General features: G+C 45.9%; 1 protein-coding gene across 6 annotated transcripts in view; it reads left to right on the forward strand.

Annotated features, from left to right (window-relative positions):
• The first annotated feature begins 337 nt into the window (after nt 1-337).
• Nucleotides 338-25,829, forward strand: part of IL2RA (interleukin 2 receptor subunit alpha) — a 45,447-nt gene continuing 19,955 nt past the window's right edge. For all 6 annotated transcript variants that reach the window (XM_029078387.2, XM_029078388.2, XM_039913985.1 and 3 more), the window contains exons 1-2: nt 338-634; nt 24,591-24,776. In XM_029078387.2, coding sequence (XP_028934220.1) covers nt 568-634; nt 24,591-24,776 — 253 coding nt within the window. In that variant the 5' untranslated portion in view covers nt 338-567. The remainder of the gene's footprint in view (nt 635-24,590; nt 24,777-25,829) is intronic.

Below are 25,829 nucleotides of genomic sequence, written 5' to 3' on the forward strand. Positions count from 1 at the left end.
TCCTGCCTTCGGAACTTGATTTAGAAAATACCATCTAGAGCCCTGCTGTACTGCCCACCCAGTGCTAAGTGCCAGCTCGCCTCTCTCTCAGGTAGTAGTGTAGAGTCTTTCTTTCTTGCCTTTCTTTGGCTGGGCTCCCCCCGCCAAATCTGAGGATGAAAGGAAACCAAAGCCCATCTGTCCAATTGCTTTCCACTTTCCCGAAACTTTTAAATGACTAAATGAATAACCCTAGCAATGAAAACTTACCGCAAAGTCGAGTGTCATCAACCACTTCCTCCAATGAAGTGTGAGCCAGGCACAGCTTCCTGGCAAAACTCTACTAAACCTGAAGAGAGCAGGTCCCGAAAGCCAGTCCATCCGTCCTCCCTTCAGTCAGTCAGTCAGGCTGCAGGCTGCATGAGAAGGCTCGCTGACAGTCTCCGTTCCCTCACCTGCCCCACCATGGCTTCTGTTTTCATTTCCTGAACAGGTTTTGGCTCGTTCTCCCTGGATGGCGCAGTAAGGAGGCGGCAGCGGCTCCGAGGACGGGGACCGCCTCGTCCTCCTCAGGACCGGCTGGGGACAATGGTGCTGGTTTGGCTTCTGCTGTGGGGCACTCTCACTTCTCTCCTGGAAGCTGATCCCCAGAGAGGTAAGGCCCCGAGGTTTCTTTCAGGAATTTAGAAGCCAGCTTTTCTTCCGGGTTCCTCACACCCCAAACACTTTCAGGGGGACAGAGACAAGGGATAGAAGGGGCTTTATTCCTGGCTCTGCTTCCGACTCCCCTGGCTCCCCTTTGGGGTTGGGGTGGGGGGAATCTCAGTCGCCCCCAACTATAAGGTGTGAGAGGTTCAGTATCTTTATGTCAAGCGGAAGGTGGGGCTTACACAATGGCTCCATGCTGGGCAGATGGGAATAAGTACTTTAAAAATTCTGAAATTTACCAAACCACAGAGTTGGGCTTGCCAGGATATCCTCACATTGCGAGAGAATCCGAAAGGGTCATCCAGAATTCTTTCTAGGCCAGAGCGAGGCCCCAGTGTCGGGAACATGCATAGGGTCGGGAATGACCCAGCTGAAAACTGTTAGGTATTTCCCCCCCAGCCCTCAGCCCCCTCAGGAAAGATAAAAATAGAAACAGACTTGCATAAACCTCTCCACACTCACAAGCAAGGGATCTGGAAGACCACGTTGCATCTGGGGCTTTTCTGAAGGGTGCAAAGGTCCATTCTCCCGAGGGTGTTGATGGGGTTTTCTTAACTACTTGTTTCTCAGTAGTGAAGCAGTGTGGCTCAGAGGAAAGAGCCCGGGCTTGGGTTCGAATCCCGGCTCTTCAATAAGGATTTTAAGGGGAGAGAGTAATTGCCTGTCGGATTTAAGGAAGGGAGCCGTTCCAGGCCAGAGGGAGAACGTGAGAGAGGGGTCAGTGGCGAGATAGATGACATCGAGATACAGTGTGGTTAGGACTAGAATAGATGAGACTGGGTACAGTGAGGTTTAGCATTAGCAGTAATGTGTGTGTGTATGTGTTATAAAGTATATTATAGAAATAAGCAATATATTATTTGAATATATAAGTATATAACATATGCATATTGGGTTGAACACTCAATTTTATTTATTCTGATTCTGCTGTTAGTGAACATTTCTGTGTCTGCCTCCTCCCTTCCAGTGAAAACGTCTTCTGGGCAGAGGACGTCTAGTGTTTTTAATGTACTTTCCCAAAGATTTAATACAGTGCATTGCACTCAGTAGGTGCTCAATAAACACCGTTACCACCACCACCACCACCACTACTACTAGAGAAGCAGATTGGCTTAGTGGATAGAGCACAGGCCTGGGAATCAGAAGGACCCAGGTTCTAATTCTGGCTCTGCCATATGTCTGCTGTGTGACCTTGGGCAAGTCATTTAACTTCTCCGTACTTCAGTTACCTCATCTGTAGAATGGGGATTAAAAGTGTGAGCCCCAGGTGGGACAGGGACTGTGTCCAACCAGATTAATTTATATCTACCCCAGCGCTTAGAATGATGCTTGACACTTAGTAAGCACTTAACAAGTACCATAATTATGAATTATTATTACCGCTATTACTATAATTATTGGGTGGCAGAGGTGAGAGGGTGTCAGTAGCACTGCAAAAACCCCTGGTACTATGCTAAATTCCTTTGCCCAGATTTTCAGGCCTGAAGTCTTCTTGACTGGCCCGAGACTTGTCCGTCATTTACAACAGGAGCCTCTGTCATTGACGGGGTGGGTGTCTCTGATCAGCCCTTACCACTCACAAGGGTTCAGGGCTTCGCTGGTCACTGGGAGCCTTCCACAGAGAAAAAGTTGAAGGCATCCCTGGTACTAATGGAATGGAACAAAGTCCATTGTCGGGGATCTTAATCAAGGTTTTTTGACCTCCAGGGCCACTGGGGAATCCCCTCAGACTTTATCTTCTGCGGACAATGTGGTCTTAAAAACCCGCCAGACTTTTGATTCTGAATGGGGAGGTATGCTGTCAATCAAACTGACCATCCAAAGGCCCCATTTCTAGCTGATTCATCCAGTGGCATGCCAATCTGAAATGTTCCAAGGCTGCTAGGTAAAACTGAGAACTGGAATGAGTCAGCCTGGGTATTTTGACATCTCTATATTACTAGGTCCTGGGATGCGACTCTGAGCGATGAGCGGTGTTTTGTTGTTGTCGATACTGCAGCTTTGCCAAAAGGAAACGCTGTTCTTAGAATTATGGAAATGCTGATACTGCCAGCCACTCGTGCATTCTTCTTTCATTCTAGGAATTCTGAGATCATATCTTCAGTACCTTGTCTTAAAAACAAAGAGCGGAAACCTGGTGGCTGGGACTTTGGAAGAATTATCCCTACTTGCAAAAGCTGCTCTCCTCCCGACATGCAGACAGTAGTTATACCTAGCCCCCTCCTTTCTAAATCCTAGTCTTGTTCATTCTTATGATACTTTGCCGAGGTAGGTTCGCGGTAAGTACAGAGAAAGGCAGCAGAGAATGACCACCCACAAGTCTGGGAGTCAGAGGACCTCGGTTCGAGTTCTAGCTCGAAGATCCGCTGGCTGTGTGATCCATGGCAAGTAGAAGTGGTAACAGTAGTAATGGTATTGACCAAGCCCATCTGAATACAATGCTAGAGAAAGTACAACTTAACACAAGACATATGCCCTGCCCATAAAGCGTTTATAGTCTAATAGGGAAGAGAGATATATTACTTAATCCCAAATTTGTGTACATTTTCCATCTTCCTCCTGTCTGAAAATTATTTTACTATCTCCCTGGTACAGCAGAAACTCTCTGAGGGCAGGGATCATATCTATGTACTCTTCTTTACTCTCTAAAGGCCTTAATACGGTGCTCTACACCGAGTAGACACCGAGTACACCGAGTACTGATTTGATTGATTGGACTCAATTAAATGAATGAAAGGTTTGGGCAAGGAGCCTCACTGGCCCTCAGTTTCCTTATCTGTTAAATGGGGCTAGTAACTGGATTTCTCTATTTCCCAGGGATGCTATAAGGACGGAAATGAGACAAGTAGGGTAAGACCATTTTAGAAAATAAAAGTGCCGTATGCAATTCAGGAGATTATTGTTATTACAGAAGGTCCAATAATCAGGCACCTCCAAAAAATCAGGTAACATTAAATGGGCATCCTGTACATTTCTAGTAGCTGTCTTTTGGGAGGAAACTGAGGCAAAGAGACCCATTAAGAACCCCCAGGGAATCAGCCACAGAAGCAGGAACTGACTCCCCCCCTCACCAAATTCCTTGTCTACAAGTGAAATAAGCCCATAAAAGGCATCAGTCCTGTTCTCTCCCAGGGCATAGATTTCCTTCCTTATGCCAATCCAGGTCAACAGGGTCTCCTTTTCAGCTGCATCACACAAGATCTCCAGAGACTTTGGACCATAACCCTAGTCAGTACTAAAATGGAACAAGTCTGAAGGCAGCTTCTAGCAACCCAGAGGTGTTTTTCGTTAACGAAGGTTTCCAAAGCGAGAATGTGTAAGGTAGAGGTCTGCTTCAGAGACCTTCGGTGTATCAAAGTCTGACATCTCACTGTAGGTTATTTCCAGCTCATAAAAGCCACTTGATACCAACTACTTCCGTAGTCACTGCAGCAGGTGCCAAAATGGGTGGAGGGCATGGGGTTCGAGGTCCTCAGATTTGTACCCTTGTATTGGAATCTCCTCAAGGGCATGGAGCTAGAGGTCTTTTACCTCTAATCAACTCTCCTAAATGCTGAGTTCAGTGCCCTGCACTCAGAAGACACTGAATAAATAGTGTTAATTGAATAACTGAACGTAGCACGGGGGGTAGGAAGACAGCCTGGTTTGAAAGGCACGAGATTAGATTAAAAGAAAAAAAAGTTTAAGAAGCTTTAGAGGGATAGGATAGTCCTTGAAGGGGTGACAGTACCATTGGCCCCCACTGCCCATAGGGTGAGATTGTTTATTTGCCTTCTAAGGTCATTACCGAGGCCCAGAAGCCGAGATGTCCACCTCACCCTTAGCATAGCAGGCCATTCTAGGGTTGGCATCAAGATGGCTCCACCATCAAGACCAGGAGAGCCCACTTTGGGGTACTGAGGTGGCAGATATGGACTAAGGACCCTGCCACCCTAAAGAGAGGGAATAGGTTTCTTGGGTTTGGAACCATTGATGAGCATAGAGATGCTAACACTTCATCATCACATAAAATGTGCTAAAGTGGCAAAAGCTGATCATGGCAGATTTGGATTTAGCCTGGATTTTTAAAACTGAAATTCAGGATAGAAGTCTATCAGGTAAAATGACAAAAACCACAACCTGCCTAGGAGAACAGCCCCAGGCATGGTTCAGCCCAGTATCATCAGAATACCAAGTCAGCAAAGTCGGGAGAAAGGATTATTCAGTCTGCAGAATTGTAGTTAAACCTTCAAGAAGACAGGGTCAGATTCAAAATTCCAATGGAGACTACAGCCTCATCACCCAGGTATTTATTGAGTGAGGTGACTCCTCCCTGTCAATGTCTACTAACTTTATTGTCCTCTCCCAAGCATTTAGTAGGGGACCTTGCCCAGAGTAAGCATTCAATAAATACAAGTGATTGATTAACCCCAGCAAGGCTGAAAATTTTCAAGGTGGCCAGTTCCTACTCGGTTGCAGTCCCTTGAGGCCAGGGTGGCCAGGTATGGCCCAGACCCAGTGAGGACCAGAGAGGACAGATCTCCTTCTGGGAGAGGCATACCCGGGTGTGAAGAGTGCACTCTCACCTGAAAGGTTGTTGTTGTTTTTTAATGGTATTTGTTAAGCGCTTGCTATGGATCAGGCACTGTTCTATGCATGGGGTAGAACCAAATTAATCAGGTTGGACACCGTCCTTGTCCCACAGAAGGCCCACCATCTTAATCTCCATTTTGCAGAGGAGGTAACTGAGACAGAGAAGTTGAGTGACTTCCCCGAGGTCACACAGCAGACTAGTGGCGGTCAGGATTAGAACCCACTCCTTGTGACTCTCAGGCTTGTGCAAGGTTGTCCCTATACTGCCGCTGGAACTTTAGTCCATGTGTGACTCCCAGCACACAGAACCAGAGGAGATCCAACTGCAACCCAGTTGGCCCTAACTGATCCTAACTGTGGTGGTGGTGGTGGAAGATGGGAGACACTGAGGATGAGGGGAAAACTGAGCCTGGTACCAAGTCTTATGGGAATTTCCTTTTTTTAACTAACCCAGTTCTCTAAAGGACCCTAGTCCCTACTTCTGAGGAATTTACAACCACACAGGGGAGTCTGGTGAAAACCCTACACACACACCACATTTGCACCCCCCCAACACACACACACACACACACACACACACAAACAATTCAATAGAAAGTATAAGTGTCAAGGCATAAAGAAACCTGAATAAAATTGGCAGTGGGTTGCCCAAAGATTTGCAGGAACATATGAGGGCTGAAGCTCTAGAGTAAATGAGTTGGGCAGGAGAGAGGAGGGGTGGAGAGGAGGGGTGGAGAGGAGGGCAGTGGTAGCCTGGGAAGGTTTCAGCAGGATGTGGCTTTTTAACCGAACTTCGAAGGAAGGGGAAGGTGGTTCGGCAAAACAGTTGGGGGCAGACATTCCTGGTAGGGGGAATGCCACGTGCCTTGACTCAAGTGTGAGAAGTGTCAAGTGAGGTGGGGGAACGAGGACGCCGGTTAGAGTAGGGTGGAGGGGAGGGCAACAGCTTGGGCTTAGAAGGGGAAGCCAGTTGAGAGAAACTTTGGAGGCCAAAGCTCAAGAATTTGAATGCGTTAGTAGTGATAGCATTTACTGAACCTCCACTGGGTGCGCTACAGTTTACTAAGTGCTTGGGAGTGCAAAATGGAGCAGCATTCATTGCCTTTGGAGGGGTGGAGCCACCTGGTCCTATTGGGGCGTTAGAAATATCAGATCTGTGCTGCTGCAGCTAGGACAGGCTGGAGTCGGGGTAGTCCAGCGGAGGGGACCCAAGCACTAGGACAGTGATCCTGGGAGAGGCTAGTAATCAATCAGTGGTATTTATTGATCATTTACTGTGTGCCGAGCACTGTACTAAATACTTGGGAAAGGCGGATGTGGAACCAACGAACCACTTCACATTTTGTGCAAGCCAAGATTACCCTTTGCCATGCAGAGCACTGTTGTTGTTTGCGGTACCTAGTACTACTTTTGACTGGGCCTCTTGATGGTAGAATTTTTTTCAAAGACTCTGATCTCCCGACTGCTGCCTGGCTGGCTAATCTGCCCACAGCTGCCGCTGCCTGCAACAGCCCACTGCTCCTCTGCTTCCCCTGTGGCTGGGCTTCCCTGTTCCTACTGAGTCTTTGTTCTGGTCTCCCCGCTTGGGGTTATCCCTTCCCTACCCACCACACTGTGCCATCGTCTGGTGACTGTCAGTCCCGACCCAAGAGGGGGTGAAGCCAGCAGCGTCGCCAGAGCTACGAGTTGCAGAAGTGTCCTGGGGTGGTATCGAAGGGCTGCAGTAGTAGGACTCTGCCTCGCTACTAGAACCAGCACCACCGCCAATCCGTTCATATTTATTGAGCACTTACTGTGTGAGAAGCACAGTACTAAAAGCCTGGAAGAGTACAGTATAACAAAGTCGGTAGCCAGTTCTCTACCCACAAGTACCATAACCACCGGCACCTCTGAGTTTTCCACTGGGACCTTGCAGAGGTTAATTTCACAAGCACAGGTCCAGTCTCTGAATGAGATGGGTGAGACACCCCTGTAAAAGCTCTGAGTGCTTAGGTGGTATTTTGCTGGTGTTCATCCTCCACACATGGGGTATTGAGTGTCTGGGAGGAAAATACAGAGATCGGTCAAAAGACCTGTTCTTTTTTGACCCCTGGGCTTCAGTGTGGCCTAATGCAAAAAAAACCAAGACTGGGATTCAGGAGGATTGGGTTCTAGTCCTAACTCTATCACTGGTCTGCTGTGTGACTCCGGGCAAGTCACTTAACCAACCTGGGCTTATTTCCATCTTTAAAATGGGAATGAGCTAGGATTTCAGCGCTGTGTGGATCAGGGATGATTCCACATCTGATTTGACCTTGTATCTACCTCAGCGCTTAACCAATAGTAAGCACTTAATAAATACCATAATTACTATTTAGGACTAATTAGGCATATATAATGTATGTGCACTAAATTATAGTTATTTACTCTGAATACTCTATTTGTAAATATTTTTATGCTCATTAGAATGTAACCTTTTTGAGAAGAGGGAACAATGTCTCCTGCTTCTGTTGTACTTGCCCAAGCATTTAATACAGTGTTTTTTAAATGGTATTTGTTAAATGCTTAATATGTGCCAGGCACTGTATTAAGCCCCGGGGAAGACACAAGCTAATCGAGTTGGATAGTCCATGTATTAATACCCATTTTACAGATACATAACTGAGGAACAGAGAAGTTAAGTGACTTGCCCAAGGTCACACAGTGGGCAAGTGGTGGACCCGGGATTAGAACTCAGGGGATGTGTCTGTTCATTGTTATACTGTACTCTCCCAAAGACTTAGTACAGTGCTCTGCACACAGTAAATGCTCAATAAATACAGTTGAATGCATGAATTAAGGTTCTTCTGCCTCCCAGGCCTGTGCTCTAGCCACTAGACCATGCTGCTTTGCACTAAATAGGCATTCAACAAATACCATTCATTGATTACTAGCTCTCTAACTTCAAGTGAGGAAATGGCAAGCCATCCAGAACAGCTGAGTGTCTCTTCCTTCTCTTCAAAATCAGCAGACATGAAAATCCCTTCACTTCTCCCAGTGACTTGTTCCACTGGTCCATTGTCCTCTTCCAGGAAGTCTTTATGCACTCCAGGCCCCACAGGGATGAGAGAATGAAAGTGGTGCTGCATAAACCACAGTCATAATCAATGACTTAATGGAGGTTCTCAGTTCTAGAAGCAGTAGTGATATTTCTTTAAAACCCACTGGGTGCAACATACTGAACTAGGCACTTGAAATAAACCAATAGGAGCATGTTACATGTCCCCTGCCCCCAAGGAGCTTAAATTCTATAAGGAGAGACTGTCATGAAAATATTTACCAATAGGGTAATCAGAATAAAGAAACTGATTGTACAGTCCATTATATATAGAATACACCCATTATGTGCTAAGTATTTACTACAGTGGTTTGCACATAGTAAACACTGAATAAATGAATATATATACAATAGATATAATTAATTGCACAATCAATTAATTTATTCTGATATATATATATATAGTAAGCGCTCAGTAGAGAAGTAGCGTGGCTCAGTGGCAAGAGCATGGGCTTTGGAGTCAGAGGTCATGGGTTCTAATCTCAGCTCTGCCAATCTCAGCTCTGCCACTTGTCAGCTGTGTGACTTTGGGCAAGTCACTTAACTTCCCTGTGCTTCAGTTCCCTCATCTGTAAAATGGGGATTAAGACTGTGAGCCCCACATGGGACAAGCTGATCACCTTGTATTACCCCCCGCCCCGCTGCTTAGAACACTGCTTCGCATATAGTAAGTGCTTAACAAATATCATCATCATTATTTTTATAAATATGATTGAATGAATATATATAGGACTGAAGCTTATCTGTTGTTCTTGATGGAAGATTTCATTCATCTATCCATCAATCCATCCATCCATCCATCCATCCACCCACCCATCTATACATCCACCTATCCTTTATGATGATCTGGTATCTATCCTGGAGATTGGCATTTAGCTCGTAACAAATAACATTATTATTGTTATTATTAAGGTTCCATTCCCTCTTGTTACAATTTCAATCCATAGTATTTACTGAGCTCCTAAATGTGTACAAGGTATAGAACCAAGCACTTGGTAGAGCAAAATATAATTAGAAGACACGATCCCTACTTTCAAAACTTACAGTCTAGCAGAGGAGACAGTATCCAAACAAATTGTAGCAAGGAGAAAGAAGGAAAAGAAGACATGCCCCTGTTCAGTCTTCTGTGGACTCAGGGACGGATGTTGGTTCAGCATTTTCCTTTCCTGGAACGGTTCACTGACTTCCCTCCTTCCTCTACCTCAGAAATGTATCTTGAAGATTGGTGCCTGGCCTGCAGAGAGGTTTGTGACTGCCTGACCACAGTTGGCTGACCAGCAACCCTGTTCAGTTATGGGTCAGGCTAACTTCAGCAGTTGCTCTCATAATATCCCGACTGGATTATTGTGTCAACCTCCTCTCAGATCTCCCTTCCTCCTGTCTCTCCCCACTCCAGTCTATTCTTCATTCCACTGTCCGGATTATCTCCCCTCAGAAACGCTCTGGGCATGTCTCTTCCCTCCTTAAAAACCTCCAGTGGTTGCCTATCAACCTTCACATGCTTCTCTCTTTAAGCCCATACTTAACCCCCCCTTTCCCTCTGCTCCCTCTCCCCTCCTCTTCCCCCCCCCCGCCCGCGGCACACTCTGCTCTTCCCTCTTCCCCTCCCCTCAGCACTGTGCTCATTTGCATATATTATTTATTACCCTATTTATTTTGTTAATGAGGTGTATATCTCCTTGATTCTATTTATCTTGATGATGTTGTCTTGTTTTGTTTTGTTCTGTTTGGCTTTGCTGTCTGTCCCCTTGTTTAGACTGTGAGCCTGTCACTGGGCAGAGATTGTCTCTATCTGTTGCCAAATTGCACATTCCAAGCACTTAATACAGTGCTCTGCACATAGTAAGCGCTCAATAAATACTATTGAATGAATAATGGCGAATCCCCTTAGGTAACCCCTGGACTAGTAAATTACAGGCCTGATTTTCTGAAGCACTTTCTGCTTTCTCTCATGACTTTTCTCTGCTAAGCACCTCCATTCCCTGATGATAGTGACCAAGGGAATCCCTGTCTTCACTGAGGACTAAAAAAAAGAATTAGACTTCAACTGCAGGAGAGTTTTAGAATTTTCTAACAGGAGGGATGGTTAAACATTGGATTAGATACTGAGGAAGGATGAGGGATCCTTTCCTCTGGAGATCTCTAGCCAACAGGATGGAATCACACAGACCGGGGATGGCTTAAGAGGTCATTTCCAGAGGATGAATCATATCAAAATAGGGATCATTTCCAGATGCAGGAGGATTGATGTGCTGGGCCCACAACCCACAGTTCAGTATATCCTGCCGCTGCCTTCCTCTACACCCTTCTCACCCTTGATGAGCGACTTTGTGTCGGTCACATTTCCTACACTTCTAAGAAAACACCGAGGCTGAATCAAGTGTGCCACGGCAGCCCTCAAAACAGAGGAAACTCTGAGCCCTGTTCACCTCGGCGTCTGACTCAACATGCCAGGTTCAGGAATTGCCCACGACGTCACCCACTCTTTGGTGCCGGGACAGAAATAGCTACCTTCCACAGAAGCGTTGTCAGTGATTGCTTAAAGTCCCTCCCCAGAGTGTACGTGTGTGTTTGTGTGTATGTGGCGGGGGTAGTTAGAGAAGAAGGCATCTGGCTTTGAATAATGACTTGTACTGTGGGAGAGTTGGGGATTTTTTCTTCCTTGAGGGGTTAGTCTGTTGGAAAAGATGTCAACCCCAGAGAAGATGAGGGTCTGCAGTGCTTTGTTCCACCCTCTTCCCACATCCCCTCCCATTCCACTGGTTTCTGACCAGCTTTAGACTAGCGGTAGTGGAGTAGGGGTAGCCAACCTGGCCCTGGGTCAGTCTGGCTTGGGGGAGCCGCCCAAGCCTGTTACAAGTCCAGCACCAATCTGGAGTTCCGGTTCCCTTCCTCAAAAAGCCCACGAGCTCCGCCTGGCTGGTCTTTGGTACTCCCGCTAAATCCCCTTTGGGAGTGAATCCGGTCCGGTCCACTTGGGTGCTCAGCATTCTTTTGGACTCTACCCAGGGCTGACCCAAACCTGGAGCGCCTTGGAAGCAGAGCTGCAATATCTGACCACATTCAGCAGGAGAAGTGGAGGGACTGATTCCTCCAGGCAAGGAAGTTAATTGGGTCTTGAAGAAGCTGTGGATGAAGAATCCAGGGAGTGGGAGTGAGTCTGAGCTCTCCCTCGGCCTATGGTATACACTGGGCAAAACACTCAGTGCTCTGTGCCTCCGTTTCCCTATCTGTTTGATGGAGATAATAATCCCTAAAAGTAGTAGCAGTGGAACTGTCTTCAACCCGATTTGCTTGTATCCATCCTAGCGCTTAGTACAGTGCTTAGCACATAGCAAGCGCTTAACAAATACCATAATTCGTTTAGACTGTGAGCCCGTCACTGGGCAGGCATTGTCTCTACCTGTAGCTGAATTGTACATTCCAAGCACTTAGTACAGTGCTCTGCACATAGTAAGCTCTCAATAAATACTATTGAATGAATAATGGTGTTTAGTACGTGCCTACCCCATTTACTGGACAATGTAACAGGGCTCACGCATTGAGTTCATAAAAGGAGCAGTAAAATCAAAGCCAGATTCTCAGTTATTCATCAGAAGTGTAGGCCTGGGAGGCATGGACCACTTGGAATGGGGCCTGTGACTTCCTCAAGATCCAGAGAGAACCTGGAGTCTGGTTTTTGAGCTGTTTGCAGTCACCTCAGAATGGGTGGGCTCTATTCTCTCTCTCCTTTAGGGACTAGAGTCTGTTAGTCATTCAATGAGTATATTAACTGAATTTCCATTGAGGGCAATCAATCAATCAACTGTATTTTTTGAGCACTTACTGTGTGCACAACAATGTACTAAGCGCTTAGGAGAGTACAATATAACAATATAACAGAGTTGGGAGACACTTTCCCTGCCCACAATTAGCTTCCATTCCAGAGGGTAGAGATCCAAGGGTGCTAAGTGCTCTGGGTAAGGAAGGAGGAGACACAGTCCCAATCTGTAAGTAGTTTGCAGTCAGATGGAGAGACTGAATTTATTGAAGAGTCAGAACTGACTTAAAGTCACATTCACACAGAGTTAGAGGATAAACTCTTTGCTCTTTGCACTCTCCGATATGCTCAGTACAGTGTTCTGCACACAGTAGGCACTCAATAAACATTACGATTGGGACAAATAGTGTGAAAGTGCCTTGGGAACAATGAAAACACTTCTACAAATTCAAGGAATTATTATCATTATGACCTGAGGATTGAGATCCACTGAACGGAGTCTCCCAGAGTGGTTGTAGTAGCCCCCTATGCCTGGTTTGAGCCAGAAGTAGGGAGATGAGCGAGACGTATCTTTAGATTTCCCATCTATGAGTGGGGTAAGGAACTCTGTGGTATGTTGTGGTTTTACCACTGAGCAGATTAATTACTATAACTTTCCAAGCTGTGGGCAGCACTTTCAAGCTGTCTTCTGCCTCTGATGAAGTGCCGAGTTGCAACTTCAAACCCAGCTCGGTACTTACGTGCGGTAACCGTTTCCGCCGGCTGTGGTGGTTTCAGAGGTCCCCATCTTCCCCTCCTCTTCTCCGCCCCTTCCCCCTTGCCCCCCAATCCCCAACCCCCAACCCCCCGATCACGAGTGCCTGGGAGAAAGTTAAAGGGCATCGGCAAGAGAAAACTTCATCTCAGAAAGAGAAAAAAACAATAAGACAAAGAAGACTGAGCTTCTCAGCTGAAACAACCAGAGCTCATGGAGATGGGGCACGCTTCGAAAAGGCGCCTCTGACGTCCCTTCATTTCACTTCATATTTCGCTATGTCTTTCACGCCTCTCTGTTGCCAAAACCAGAGGGAATCTCTTTCACTTTCATTCTCCCTTCAGTTTCGCTTCTCAAGTCTAACCCCTCTGCCGGGCCAGGGGATGCCTGGATCCATGACCCGAGACAGGACACTGTCATGAAAGAACGGTCAATCCCATCCCTACAGAAAAGTGGGGTAGGGGTAGTGGTGAGCACTCTGAAATGGGATCTGGGGCTAAAGGGCCATCCCCTGGTCTTCTTGGGGAAGCCCTTGACTTGGTGTTTCCACTTCCCTTTCCTGCTTTCCAGAAATAGCATGAGATTGAGTTCATTAAAGCCTTTGAGTTCCTCAGCTCTACCTTACTGAGCCCAGTGATTTTGCCAGTATCTGATGGGCTAAGTAATAATCCTTTGTCCCCAGAGCAATTCCTCCCTAGAGAGACAAATCCTTTTTTATAGACTTCCTGGAATGTTCCACACACTCATACTGAGATCTTCCTTCTCGGTCAGAGCTGCTGTGTAAAGACCCAATGAATGATTTCCACAAACAGCTCATAGTTTCCCCCAAGTGTTTGCTCTCTCTCTCTTTCTCTTTCTCTCTCTCCCCCTCTCTTTCTATTTCTAGCTCTTTTTCTTTCTGGGTTTCAATATCTGCCTCTCTCTTCCTCCCTCCTTCTCTTTCTGCTATTTAATAATAATGATATTTATTAACGCTTACAATAGGTCAAGTGCTGGGGTAGATACAAGATAATCAGATTGAATACCGTTCCTATCCCACCCAGGAGTCACAGTCTAAGGGGGAGGAAGCACAGGCATCTTACCCCCATTTCATAGATGAGAAAACAGGCAGAGAGGTTCTGCTGTAACTCTGTCCTCTCTTCTACCTAGTAAACCTACTTATCTTCCCTAATTGACTCTCATGCCTACTTCCTGCACCAACTATTCCAGGCTTTTAACATCCTCTAAAACTCCCAATATCCCTGCTTCTCTCCTCTCTCCCCCGAAGACTTTGACAAAGACTTAATTGAGAAAAGCAAAGCCATCGGGGATAAGCTCCCCCAAACCTCCCCCCCCCACATCCAACGCATTCTCCAGTCTCCTCCCAGCCCCATATCCACTCTCTCTTCCTTAAAGACCATCTCTCAAGAGGATATCTACACCTGTTTTCAAAGTCTTCCCCTCATCCTTTCTCCCCTTCTAAAAACACTCACACCTGCTCTTTTCCCCACTCTAACCACCATCTTCAACTCCTCACTCTCTAACGGTCCCTCCTCTCTGCCTTCAAGTCAATCAGTCAGTCAATCAATGGCATTTATTGAGCACTTACTATGTGCAGAGCACTGTACTAAGTGCTTGGGAGAGTACAACACAGTTAGCAGACATATTCCCTGACTACAGCGAGTTTACTGTCACACACCCCATCTTTAATCTATTCATTTTGCCCAGTTCTTGCTTGTCTCAATTCCAAACTCTTACTCACACCCTCCCTTTTGCCTGGAACTCCCTCTCCCTTCATATCTGACAAACCACTGCTCTCTCCATCTTCAAAGGCCTCCTGAAATCACATCTCCCTCAGGGGCCTTCCTTGGTTAATACTTGACCTCCCCACACTATTTCCCCCTCTTTCCACTTCAGTCTCACCTAAGCGCTTGGGCACTCACATCTCCCACCCCCTCAGCACTCATATACACATCTTTAAACTGTTTTGCTTCTCTCTATGCATAATTTAGTTCAGTGGGTCCTTGAGGACAGGGCTCATGTCTATTAATTTCATTGAACTTTCCCAAGTGCTCAGCACTCTGCGCTCTGCATAGAGTAAGCCCTTAATAAAGCCTATTGATTGACTGCTTTCTATTATACTATAAACTCCTTGGAGAGAAATCCGCTAGCCCAGGTTCAGGAGACCATTGGTCTCAGTTCAGTTTCACACTAGACAGTCTGGTTTTCAGCTTGTCTGCTCCCTGCCTGGTATGGCTATGGCATCAAATGTCTCTATGTCCAGTAAGCTTATTTAAACATCCAGCTTCCTTCTACTGTGGCTCCCGCCGCCAAGATACACATCTTGGGATGGTGCCTGTGGCCACAGGGATCTGGATCTGGAAAGGGAAAGCAACAGCTGAGAGCAATTGTTGCAGAAGGTCCAGGGAAGCCCTATGCTCCAGTGGCCTGAGTTGGATTTCCATTAAATGGTGTGAATGACATTAATAATAATAATGGCATTTGTTAAATGCTTACTATGTGTCAAGCACTGTTCTGAGCATTGAGGTAGATACAAGATAATCAGATTGGAGCCTGTCCTTGTCCCACATGGGGCTCACAGTCTTAATCCCCATTTTACAGATGAGGTAACTGAGTTAAGTGAGTTGCCCAAGGTCACAGAGCAGACAAGTGGCAGAGCAGGGTTCAGAACCTACATCCTCTGACTCCCAAGCCCGTGTTCCTTCCACTAGGCCACACTGTTGCCCGCCTGGCCTAAAGTATATGATGTCTCAATAGTCTGCCTGCCGGTGCCCACAAGGGCAGTCAGTGGCCAACCTAACCTAAACCCCAAGTACCCAGTCAGCAGTATGTACCCTTGGCATCTTGGGAAAAACATCATGACTGACTGACTCTTTCCATCCCATCTTTCATTCCCCTGGGAAATGGAAACTAATCATGTGTCACTCAAGATTTCACCTAAAGGGGCTTGCTTGGTCTAGTGAACTCTTTCCAACCAGACCCCTGGTTAACACCTCCTTACCACCCATATCCCAGACCAAGTCCCTCCCCCCAAAATCATGGTTTCCCCCTGAGTCCCTCCCTGCCCAAAAGGTCTATGCTGGGATTAGAATTCACAGCTGGACATGTCCCACCCTGCCCTTTACCATCATTAATCCTGGGTTTTTGTTGTTCTGGTGGCACTGGTTGTGGTTCTGTTGCCGTAGTCAGAATTGTGTTACTTCTTTTGTTCTCACAGCCTATATTTCCAGATTTCCATCCACTCAGCTTCTGCCTTCTCCATCCCACCACCTTGCCCAGCCGTCTCTTCACTCCCTGGGGAAGTCTCTCATCCTCAGTGGAAAGTCTTCCCTCCTCTCCCATCTGTTTCTCCTTGCTGGGGTGGGGGTGGGGAAGGTTTAGAGCAGTTGAATAAACCCTGCGGCTTGAGCGGCCACAGCTTTTACTGAGATTACTCTTGCTTGGGGGCTTCGGAGCCACATAGGGAGCCCTGGAGGGAAAGAAGCATTCAGATTTCAGAGAAAGTGACATTGTGTTTTCACCCCCACTGTTTTTCATCTGATAACTCTTTAATTATAATCAGCTTGACAGTCTGTGGTGAACTTGTGGTTAACTCTTTCAGGCACAGAAGCTGGTTTGGAAGCCACATTCGGCTTTAAAGGGCATAAAAACACACACAAAAAACAAACACCCCCCAAATCCCTCAACTCCTTCCTGCCAGCTTTTCAGAGCAACCACAATTTATAGGAGAAGCTGGGGATAGGTTGAATTGGTTTCTGGGCCGTCTTCTTTCACTGACCCTGAGGGAGGTGGGAAAGAAAGAAGGATGGATTTTTTTTTTTTTACAAAAGAAAGAACAGGTTGGTGAGAGGTACTGAAAATTGGGCTTTATTCATTTATTCATTCAATCATGTTTATTGAACTTGTACTGTTTGCAGAGTACTATACTAAGCGCTTGGGAGAGTATTGTACAACAATAAACCTGAGGAGTCAGCCCTGCTGCTCTGGTTCAAAACCTGCTCCAACTAATAATAATAATAATAATGTTGGTATTTGTTAAGCGCTTACTACATGCAGAGCACTGTTCTAAGCGCTGGGGTAGATACAAGGTAATCAGGTTGTCCCTTGTGAGGCTCACAGTCTTAATCCCCATTTTACAGATGAGGTAACTGAGGCACAGAGAAGTTAAGTGACTTGCCCACAGTCACACAGCTGACAAGTGGCAGAGCAGGGATTCAAACACATGACCTTTAACTCCCAAGGCCGTGCTCTTTCCACCGAGCCACGCTGCTTCTCTAACAAACGTTGATGCTTAATTTTCACTTAGCTAGCAATGAGCTTCTCTACATTTTTCACCTAGCTTTTAGATGTTCCTCCTTTAACGTCAAAAGCCATAAATCTCTTCAGTTTCTGCTTCTTTCTCACCTCTCCACTAGTCCCCATCCAGCTCCTTTGCTTCCAACATCCTTCCAACGCACTGAACCAGAGGGAACCAATAACTCAGCCCCTGTCGTGTCAGCTTCCACTAGCTATAGTCTGCAAAATCCCCAAGTTTGGCCTACTATGCCCAGCCTCGACTGCTGCCCTCCTCCCTGTGCTTCTGGCAGCTTGTGGTCACAAGCCTCAGTCCTTTCACTGCTCTCGGGCACAATATTTCCACATGCCAAAGAGAAAGCATAGCCCTTGGCTATGAGGATACAAGCTGGCCCTTGGCTATCACTACAAGAACCAAAATATACCAACTCGGAGTGGCAGAGCTGAGGCCCAGGGCCAGTCTGTGACTTGGGAAGTTGCCCAGCCTATAGGCTGCAGCTCTCCCTGCAATCATTTAGCCCTTCTGCACTTAATGTCTCCGGTCTTGCTACCTGGACAATTGAATAACAGAAAAAGATCTTGCTGGGAAGCAGTGTGGCCTAGTAGAAAGAGCATGGTCCCAGTCAGAGGACCTGGGTTCTAATCCCTGCTCCACCACGTGCCTGTTCTGTGAATTTGATAAAATCACTTGACTTCTCTGTGGCTTAGTTCCCTCACCTGCAAAATGAGGATTCAATACCTGCTCTCCCATCCCCTCAGTCTGTGAACACTTTGTGGGTCTTAGTTATCTTGTATTGATCCCAGCACTTGGTAGCGTGCTTGGCACAGAGGAAGCACTAAATGAATACCGCAGTTATCATTATTATTAGTATCATCATTAACACTGAGGCTGCGCAGAACCTCAGGCCGGAGATGGGCCATTTCAATATCAATCCTCACACTTGACGAACCTGCCTCCTCTTCCACTGCCAGGCCAGTAATGGGGCAATGGTGGGAGGGGAGGAGAGAATCCCTACCACAGATGGTGGTCTTTGATCCTATGCCCCTGCAACTCTGCATCCGACCTCCACCAAGAGATGGGTACGGAGATAAGACTGTATCCTCTGTATCCTCTAGTCTGTAAGCTCGTGGTTGGCAGGGAATGTGTCGGTTTATTGTTGCATTGTACTCTCCCAAGTGCTCAGTATGGTGGTCTGCACACAGTAGGCCCTCAATAAATTAGATTGAATGAAGGAATCAGGGTCATTCTCACCACTGTGGAGTTGACGGAACGGAGGTGGAAGACGAGGAGTGCCTTTCCCTTCGCTAACTGGGCCCACAGTAAGGCTCTTGGAGCGCTTTACCCGTTAGCCCCGCTAAGGTTAGGAGGATTCGATATGAGGACCGTTTGGTGGAAGCAGTAGGAGGTGTGATGGCAATGGGGTAGCTTTGCTGAGCAATGAAACCTCAAACCCCGAACTGGGTTAAGGCTCCGGTGGGTGTGCCGGCTCAAAGGGCAGGGTCTGGAATGAGTCAGCCCCCAGTTCTCCACACTGCCTCTGCCCCTGGAGGCGGCTTCAACCCTTGGAGCCTACTGGGCTGCCCTGGGGATGGGGAAGCCCAGAGAGCTGAATAGGAAAACCCTTGGCCCAGCGGTCAGGGTCAGGGGAGGGGGTGGGGGGAACACTGGCTGCCTCTCTGGGAAAGCGTCACAGGAAGCCAAGTGGTGGTTCAGCCCTGAGGCTGGCCTGGTGGGCTGGTGGGCTGGTGGCCTGGTGGCCTGGTTTCAGATGAACTGGGTAGGTCAGCACCTTCCCCTGGGCAATGACTCCTGGGGTTCTGGGCAGGGCGCACACATTCTCTATCACTAGGACCCCAGAGCGTCTGGGTCAATTCTAGTTAAGGTTGCTCATCTGTGGATTGGGGGCCCCAGACTGACCTGAGCCCTCCGGAACGTGACGAGGAAGGGTGTGATGCTTCAGAACCAAGCCAGGATCACTTGTGGGGGCGGGGGGTGGAGGGCAGAAGGGTGAGGCGGGAGCATCCCAGCACCTGAGACCAGTTCCAGTGGAAGCTAATTTCAATCCCCACTGGCTCCCCAACCAACCCACGCGTTCCACCATAACCAGCTGATCTGTCCATCTGAGTTGGTCAGGAATCTCCTCACACAAGGCATCTTACCACCTACTTAGTTCTTTCTGCAGTGTACTTCATTGTGGAACCAACTCTGGACAGAAAGTGCAAGAGACGGCTTCTTTTCCCCTAAACCCTCCTCTTTTCTTAGAAACCAAGAGGGGAATTTCTCCTGCAGGGTGAGCATCAGGGAGAAGGTGGTGCAGCCTAGACAAGAGAAGAGGGCAGGAGATCTGATTTCTGCTCTTGCAACACCTTCCGTGTGTCATCATCAATGGCAGGTATTGAGCATCTATTCAGGGGGAAGTCCTGTGCTAAGCCCCTGGGAGAGGACAATAAAATTAAGATACCCAATCAACAATCTCCAGGAATTTACGATCTAATCCTGCTATTAGTCCTACTCTTTTACCAAATTGTACCTTCCAGGAAGGAAGGAAGGGTGGGGGGTGGGGGGAAGATCCTGAGATACAACTTCCTGATGCTTCAGGTATTGGAATTGTCCACCATCCTGTTGTCAATCCATCAGTGGTATTTATTGAGAGCTTACTGTGTGCAGAGGACTGCACTAAGTGCTTGGGAGAGGACAATACAACAGGGTTGGTAGACATGCTCCTTGGCCAGAGCAAGCTTTTGTCTTGTCCTGCTTTTTTTTTTCCAGTGTATTTGTTAAGCCCTTACTTGTGCCAATCACTGTACTAAGTGCTGGGGTAGATACAAGGTTGGACACAGTCTATGTCCCACATGGGGCTCACAGTCTTAATCCCCATTTTACAGATGAGGTAAATGAAGCACAGAGAAATTAAGTGCTTGAAGTCACACAGCAGACAAGAAGTGGGATTAAAACCCAGATCCTCCTGATTCCCAGTCCCGTGCTCTATCCACTAAGCCATCCTGCTTCTTGTTTTCTCTCCCCATCCACCAAGAAAGCTACCAAATCTAGAAAAATAAAATAAAAAGACCAACCAGGTTGGGGCAGCTTTTAACTTCTAGGAAAGACATCTTCCAGGAAAGCTAAACCGCTGTGGTAAGGATGAGGATGACTTCACCTTTCCACCCATTTCCTGTTTGAGCCCCAGGGTCTCATTGACAAGAGAGAGGTGGGAATTTCCAGAAAATCATTCAGATGAAGAAAAAAGTATTTGAGTGAGAAGCCCAAGAGGGGGACTATGTTTTCAAGGCACTGGGTGGGATTTTAACAGAAAGGTCTGTCAGTCAAGTTCCTTTTTCTCCTTTCACTTGGTTTGCCTCAAAACACTACTTAGAACACATCTGTTGGGTGCTCAATTTAACTCCTAGTTATAGTGTGAAACAAATCCCCTGGTGCCCCCACCATAGACCCCAACTGTCTCCACAGGTCCAGAGCCCGGCAGACCGGCTGAGCAGAGAGTGATGGGGGTGAAATCATCATCAGTGGCATTTATTGAGCGCTAACTATATACAGAGCACTGCAATAAGTGTGAGGGAGAGTACAGTGCAACAGAGTTCCAAAAAAGAAAATTCTTATCAGCCACTCTCAGCTGCCTAATGAGTTGAGCTCCAGTCCCTCAAATAGCAAAAACGGTGGGGAAAAAAATGGTCTCTCCTTAAATACATCTGAGGCCAGGGGAACCCCATTAGCCTCTCTCCACAATCCTCTGTAAAACCTGTTTTCCCTCACCCCATGGACATTTTACAGGACTGGAGAGGGAAGATAAAAGAAATTTGGGTTATTTAGCCTGGAGAAGACAGGGCTTGAGTGGGGTGCTTCTCAAGGGAGATTTATTAATAGCTCAGAGTTTTAAAATAGAACTACCCCTTGGTAATTCAGAGATTTCTCTATATCAAAGACTAAGGAGATGACTGAAAGACTGAAATTTCAAATGAGATAAGGAGAATATGAAACTTTTGCCACTTAAAAAGGCTACAAAATTCAAATCAAACCTGTAATTTTGAAACTAGTAGATTCATTAGAGATTGGAGTGAAAAATGTGAAAAGGATGGAAAAATACTACAAGAAGTGACTTAACTGGATAGGCACAAAACCCAGTTATAATATGTTGGGCAGCTGATGTTAATTCTTTGCCACTGGTTGCAAATGATACAAGGGTTGGTAAATAATGATAAAATTATGTGGTTGAGGATAACTGAATTTGGTTATGGAGGCTCAAATAAGAAATCATGACAATACAATGAGAACTGAAACAACGTTAGCTTGCAAATGACACGATGGTAATCCCGTCAAGCATAAAAATATCCTATATTTTGAAAAATCTCTTTCTGATGACATGAATATAATTACTGGAAGAAGTTGTATCGTAGCAAAGGAAGACAAGAATCAAAAGAAGTGTCGTGTACAATCGATTCAAACTCAAAAGGAACACACAAAGTGGGAAAGTAAAGAAGAGAGCTGTATTTACAAAGAAGGTGATAATGAGAGGAAATCCAAAAAAAAGGAAATATTAAGAATAATAAATAATAAAGCAAGGTGCCTTTGGCATTTTGTCACTGACAGGAATATTTACCTTTTAGTTATTGATCCCTATGTAAACTTTCCAGAAATTGCCAACAAAATCTTGAACTCTATTTTTGCAAGGCTCAGCACACTATCTTAAGGTTTAGACAGACCCTGGGTCACCCATCAGGAGCAATGAATTTAAGAAATTTGCATTGTAATACAACTTTGTCTACGTCACTCCCAGCCAATATATCTTTAGTCCATTTAACAGAAAGATGGAATCCAAATGATTAAGAGATGATATGTAAAAGCCAGGGTTACAGCAGAGGAGCAGAATCCTATTTGGCACTATGAAATGATCAAACATAGGTACTTACTGAGCACTTATGCTAAATATTATGTGCTTGGGAGAGTACAATACAACAGAGTTGGAAGATACATTTCCTGCCCACCAGGAATTTACAGTCTAGAGGAGCAAATGATTCCTTTGGCAGTGGGATGGTAACCAGGGAGGATTATTACAGGATTTGGATAGAAAGCTAGAACAAAACAGCCAACAAACTTGCAACAAATTTGCAAGTGAAATCACTGAGAGAGAGAGAAAACTTCCTCCTTGGGTTTGCTTCTGGTGTTACTCTCCCAAATAGTTCAGTTCTTTGCCCACAGTAGATGCTCAATAAATCCCACTGATTATTAGAGGCTGGATGATTAGTAAACAAAGAGAAATGCTGTGCTCTAACAGGTAGTCTTGTGGTTTGCCTATATTTAAGAAGAAGGGTAAAACTTGGTTGTCCAGTGGGAACTTCTGAAAGTATTCAATCAGCAGGCCCCCTCCTAGCTTATTCCCAATTTCCTGCTACAACCCAGCCTGCACACTTTGTTGCTCTAATGCCAATCTTCTCACTGTACCTGGATCTCAGTCATCTAACCGCCAACCCCTCTGACCTGGAATTCCCTTCCCTTCCATATCTGACAGACCAATCGCTCTCTCTACCTGCAAAGCCTTATTAAAAATCACATCTTCTCCAGAGGCCTTTCTCGATTATGCTTTCTTTTCCCCTACTCCCTCTCCCTTCTGTATCACCTCTACATTTGAATCTGTCCCCTTTAAGCACTCAATAGGCACCTCACCCTCGGCCCCACAGCACTTAGGTACATATCCGCAATTTATTTTAACATCTGTCCCCCGCTATAAACTGTAAGCTCTTGGTGGGCGGGGAAAGTTTCTATCAATTCTACTGTATTTTACTCTCCCAAGTACTCTACAAACAGTAATAGCTCAGTAAATACCATTGATCGATTGACTGATTAATGGCATTATAGGTGAAATGGTACTGAGTTTGCATGAATTTCAGCATGAATTGCACAGAAAAGGGCCACCAATGGATATGAAATAATCAATACAGTTGTAAAGTGAGTTGGAAAGGAGTGGGTGAAAGAGAGTCAATATATAACACGGAGAAAGCATTGGAGAGCCTGGAAGTCTATCATAAGTAGTTTTTGTTTGATAAGGGGAAGATGGGCAACCACTGGAGTTTTCTGAGGAATGGAGAGAGATGTGCTGAGAGATATTCATTCATTCAATAGTATTTATTGAGCGCTTACTATGTGCAGAGCACTGTACTAAGCGATTGGAATGTACAAATGGGTAACAGATAGAGACAGTCCCTGCCCTTTGACGGGTTTACAGTCTAATCGACGGGCTTACAGTCTAATCGTGGAAGGAGATCCAGACAACAGCATGGAGAATGTACTGATGAGGGGAGAGGCATTTTTGCATGTCAGTTCATTCTCCGTAATGTGTCTGTATATATACATGTATATATTTAGGAAGTGTTTACTATGTGCCAGGCACTGTTCTAAGCACTGGAGTAGTTTCAGCCTAATCAGGTTGGACACAAGGGGCTCACAGTCGTAATCCCCATTTTACAGATGAGGTAATTGAGGCACAGAGAGGTGAAGTGACTTGCCCAAGGTCACACAGTAGTCAAATGGCAGAGCCAGGATTAAAACCCATGTGCTTCTGACTCTATCCACCAGGCAATGTCTTGGTTTGTAACTCCAGCTGCCATATGCATGCTTGACTCTACTTCAGACTCTATCTTTCTACTGGCACCCTGAACAAAGCCCTTGTTCAAAAAAAAATAGTCCCCACCTCCCCACTCCCAACTGCTCTATCCCAGATCAGTCTGCCCACATCTTATACCACATGCTTTTGACATTCTACGTCACCGTGTCTTTAAAGCTTTTCTTATTATCACCACACTTTAGCTCTCAGTCACTCCATCCATGGTTTCTGTGAGCAGAGTGCTGTGTTAAGCACTTGGGATAGTACACTATAATGGAGTTGGTAGACATAATCCAAGCCCACAAGGAACTTACAGTCTAAAGGAGCTTTCAGATTACTGTGTCCTTACGGCAGGATTTTTTGAAAAAGCTTTTTTAATGATTGTGGTATTTGTTAAGTGCTTCCTATGTGTGAAGCACTGTACTAAGAACTGGAATAAATATGAACTAATCATATCCCAGATGGGGCTCAGAGTTTAAGTAGGAGAGAGAACATGTGTTGAATCCCCATTTTGCAGATGAGAAAAGTGAGGCCCAGAGAAGTGAAGCGATTTGCCTAAGGTCACACAGCAAGTAAGTAGCAGAGCTGGGATTAGAACCCAGGTCCTCTGATTTCCAGACCAAGGCTCTTTCCTTAGGCCGTGGTGCTTTCCCAAACACAGTTCAGAGGGGTAAATGACCATCACATACATCCCGTTGTCACTGGTGAGGCAGGACACTGAGTTGGATGACCCATTGTTTTCATCCAGTAGAGGTGTCACTGATGGTCTAATGTCCTTAACATTGGCATCTCACAGCCATCTTGTCCACTAACACATATAATTCTTCTTTGCAGAAAAATGCCCTCCACCAAACAAGATCCCGTTTGCCAAGTACACAGCCGAGAGTTACTTGAAAGGCAGCCAACTAGCCTACCGCTGCAACAAAGGCTATATAAGAAGACAAGGCAGTGAACATTTTATTGAGTGCAAGAACCACTCTGGACACCTGGAATGGAACACATTTGAGTGTTTTCCTACATGTACGTGAGTGGTTTCTTTTCTACTTTACCGGGGAAATCATTCAGTGCTTTGTACTCTCAGGAGGTTTAGTTGTTTGCAAAATTAACTGAGCTGTAGAGACTAGGATCAAAAATTGGTCCATCATAGAAAATGGCTCTCCTAGTCCTCCCCAACCTCTACCAGCTCCCCAGAGGCTCCTGACTTCAAAAAACTGTTGCCAGCACTGCTGGGCTACCTCCAACAGCCAGTCAGCAGCTTGTAGGATCTTGTATTTCTATGAAAAAGAAAGAGGAATGATCTTTGCCCCTGAGGAGCTGACTCAGTATTTCACAGCATTCTGCAACCACACTCTGCAGAACACTGTACTGCTCACTCAGGGAATGTACAAAGGAAATAAAAGGCAGGATGCTGGTCAGGGAATGTGTCTGTTATATTGTTATATTGTACTCTCCTAAGCGCTTAGTATGGTGCTCGGCACCCAATAAGTGCTCAATAAATATGATTGACTGACTGAGTCTACTGCGGGAAAAGGAGTAGACAGAATAGTCAATAATAATAGTAATGGTACTTGTTAAGTGTCTGTTTTGTTCTGAGCATCTTTCTAAGTGCTGGGGTAGATACAAGTTAATCAGGTAGGACACCATCCCTGTCCCACTTGGAGCTCACACTTTTAATCCCCATTTTACAGATGAGGTAAATGAGGCACAGAGAAGTGAAGTGACTCGCTCAAGGTCACATAACAGACAAGTGGCAGAGTGCCAATTAGAACTCAGCTCTTTCTGACTCCCAGGCCCGTCCTCTATCCACTAAGCCATGTTGCTTCTCTACCTGTCAAATATAATAAATGAAAGAGGGAGGGGAAAGACTTAATTGCTTCTCTACATGTCAAATACAATAAATGAAAGAGGGAGGGGAAAGACTCAAATCATAGCTATAGCCAGTTATGCTTTCAACATGTGTTTTCATTACTTGATTTGGATACAACAGGGTGGAAGAATTAAAGAACGTTCTCCCCCCAACTCCAGTTCCTTCTAAGACAACACTATCCACAGGTTAGCAAAAGATGATTCGGT

Source organism: Ornithorhynchus anatinus, chromosome 13 (assembly GCF_004115215.2).
Source record: "Ornithorhynchus anatinus isolate Pmale09 chromosome 13, mOrnAna1.pri.v4, whole genome shotgun sequence".
Lineage (NCBI taxonomy): Eukaryota > Metazoa > Chordata > Mammalia > Monotremata > Ornithorhynchidae > Ornithorhynchus > Ornithorhynchus anatinus.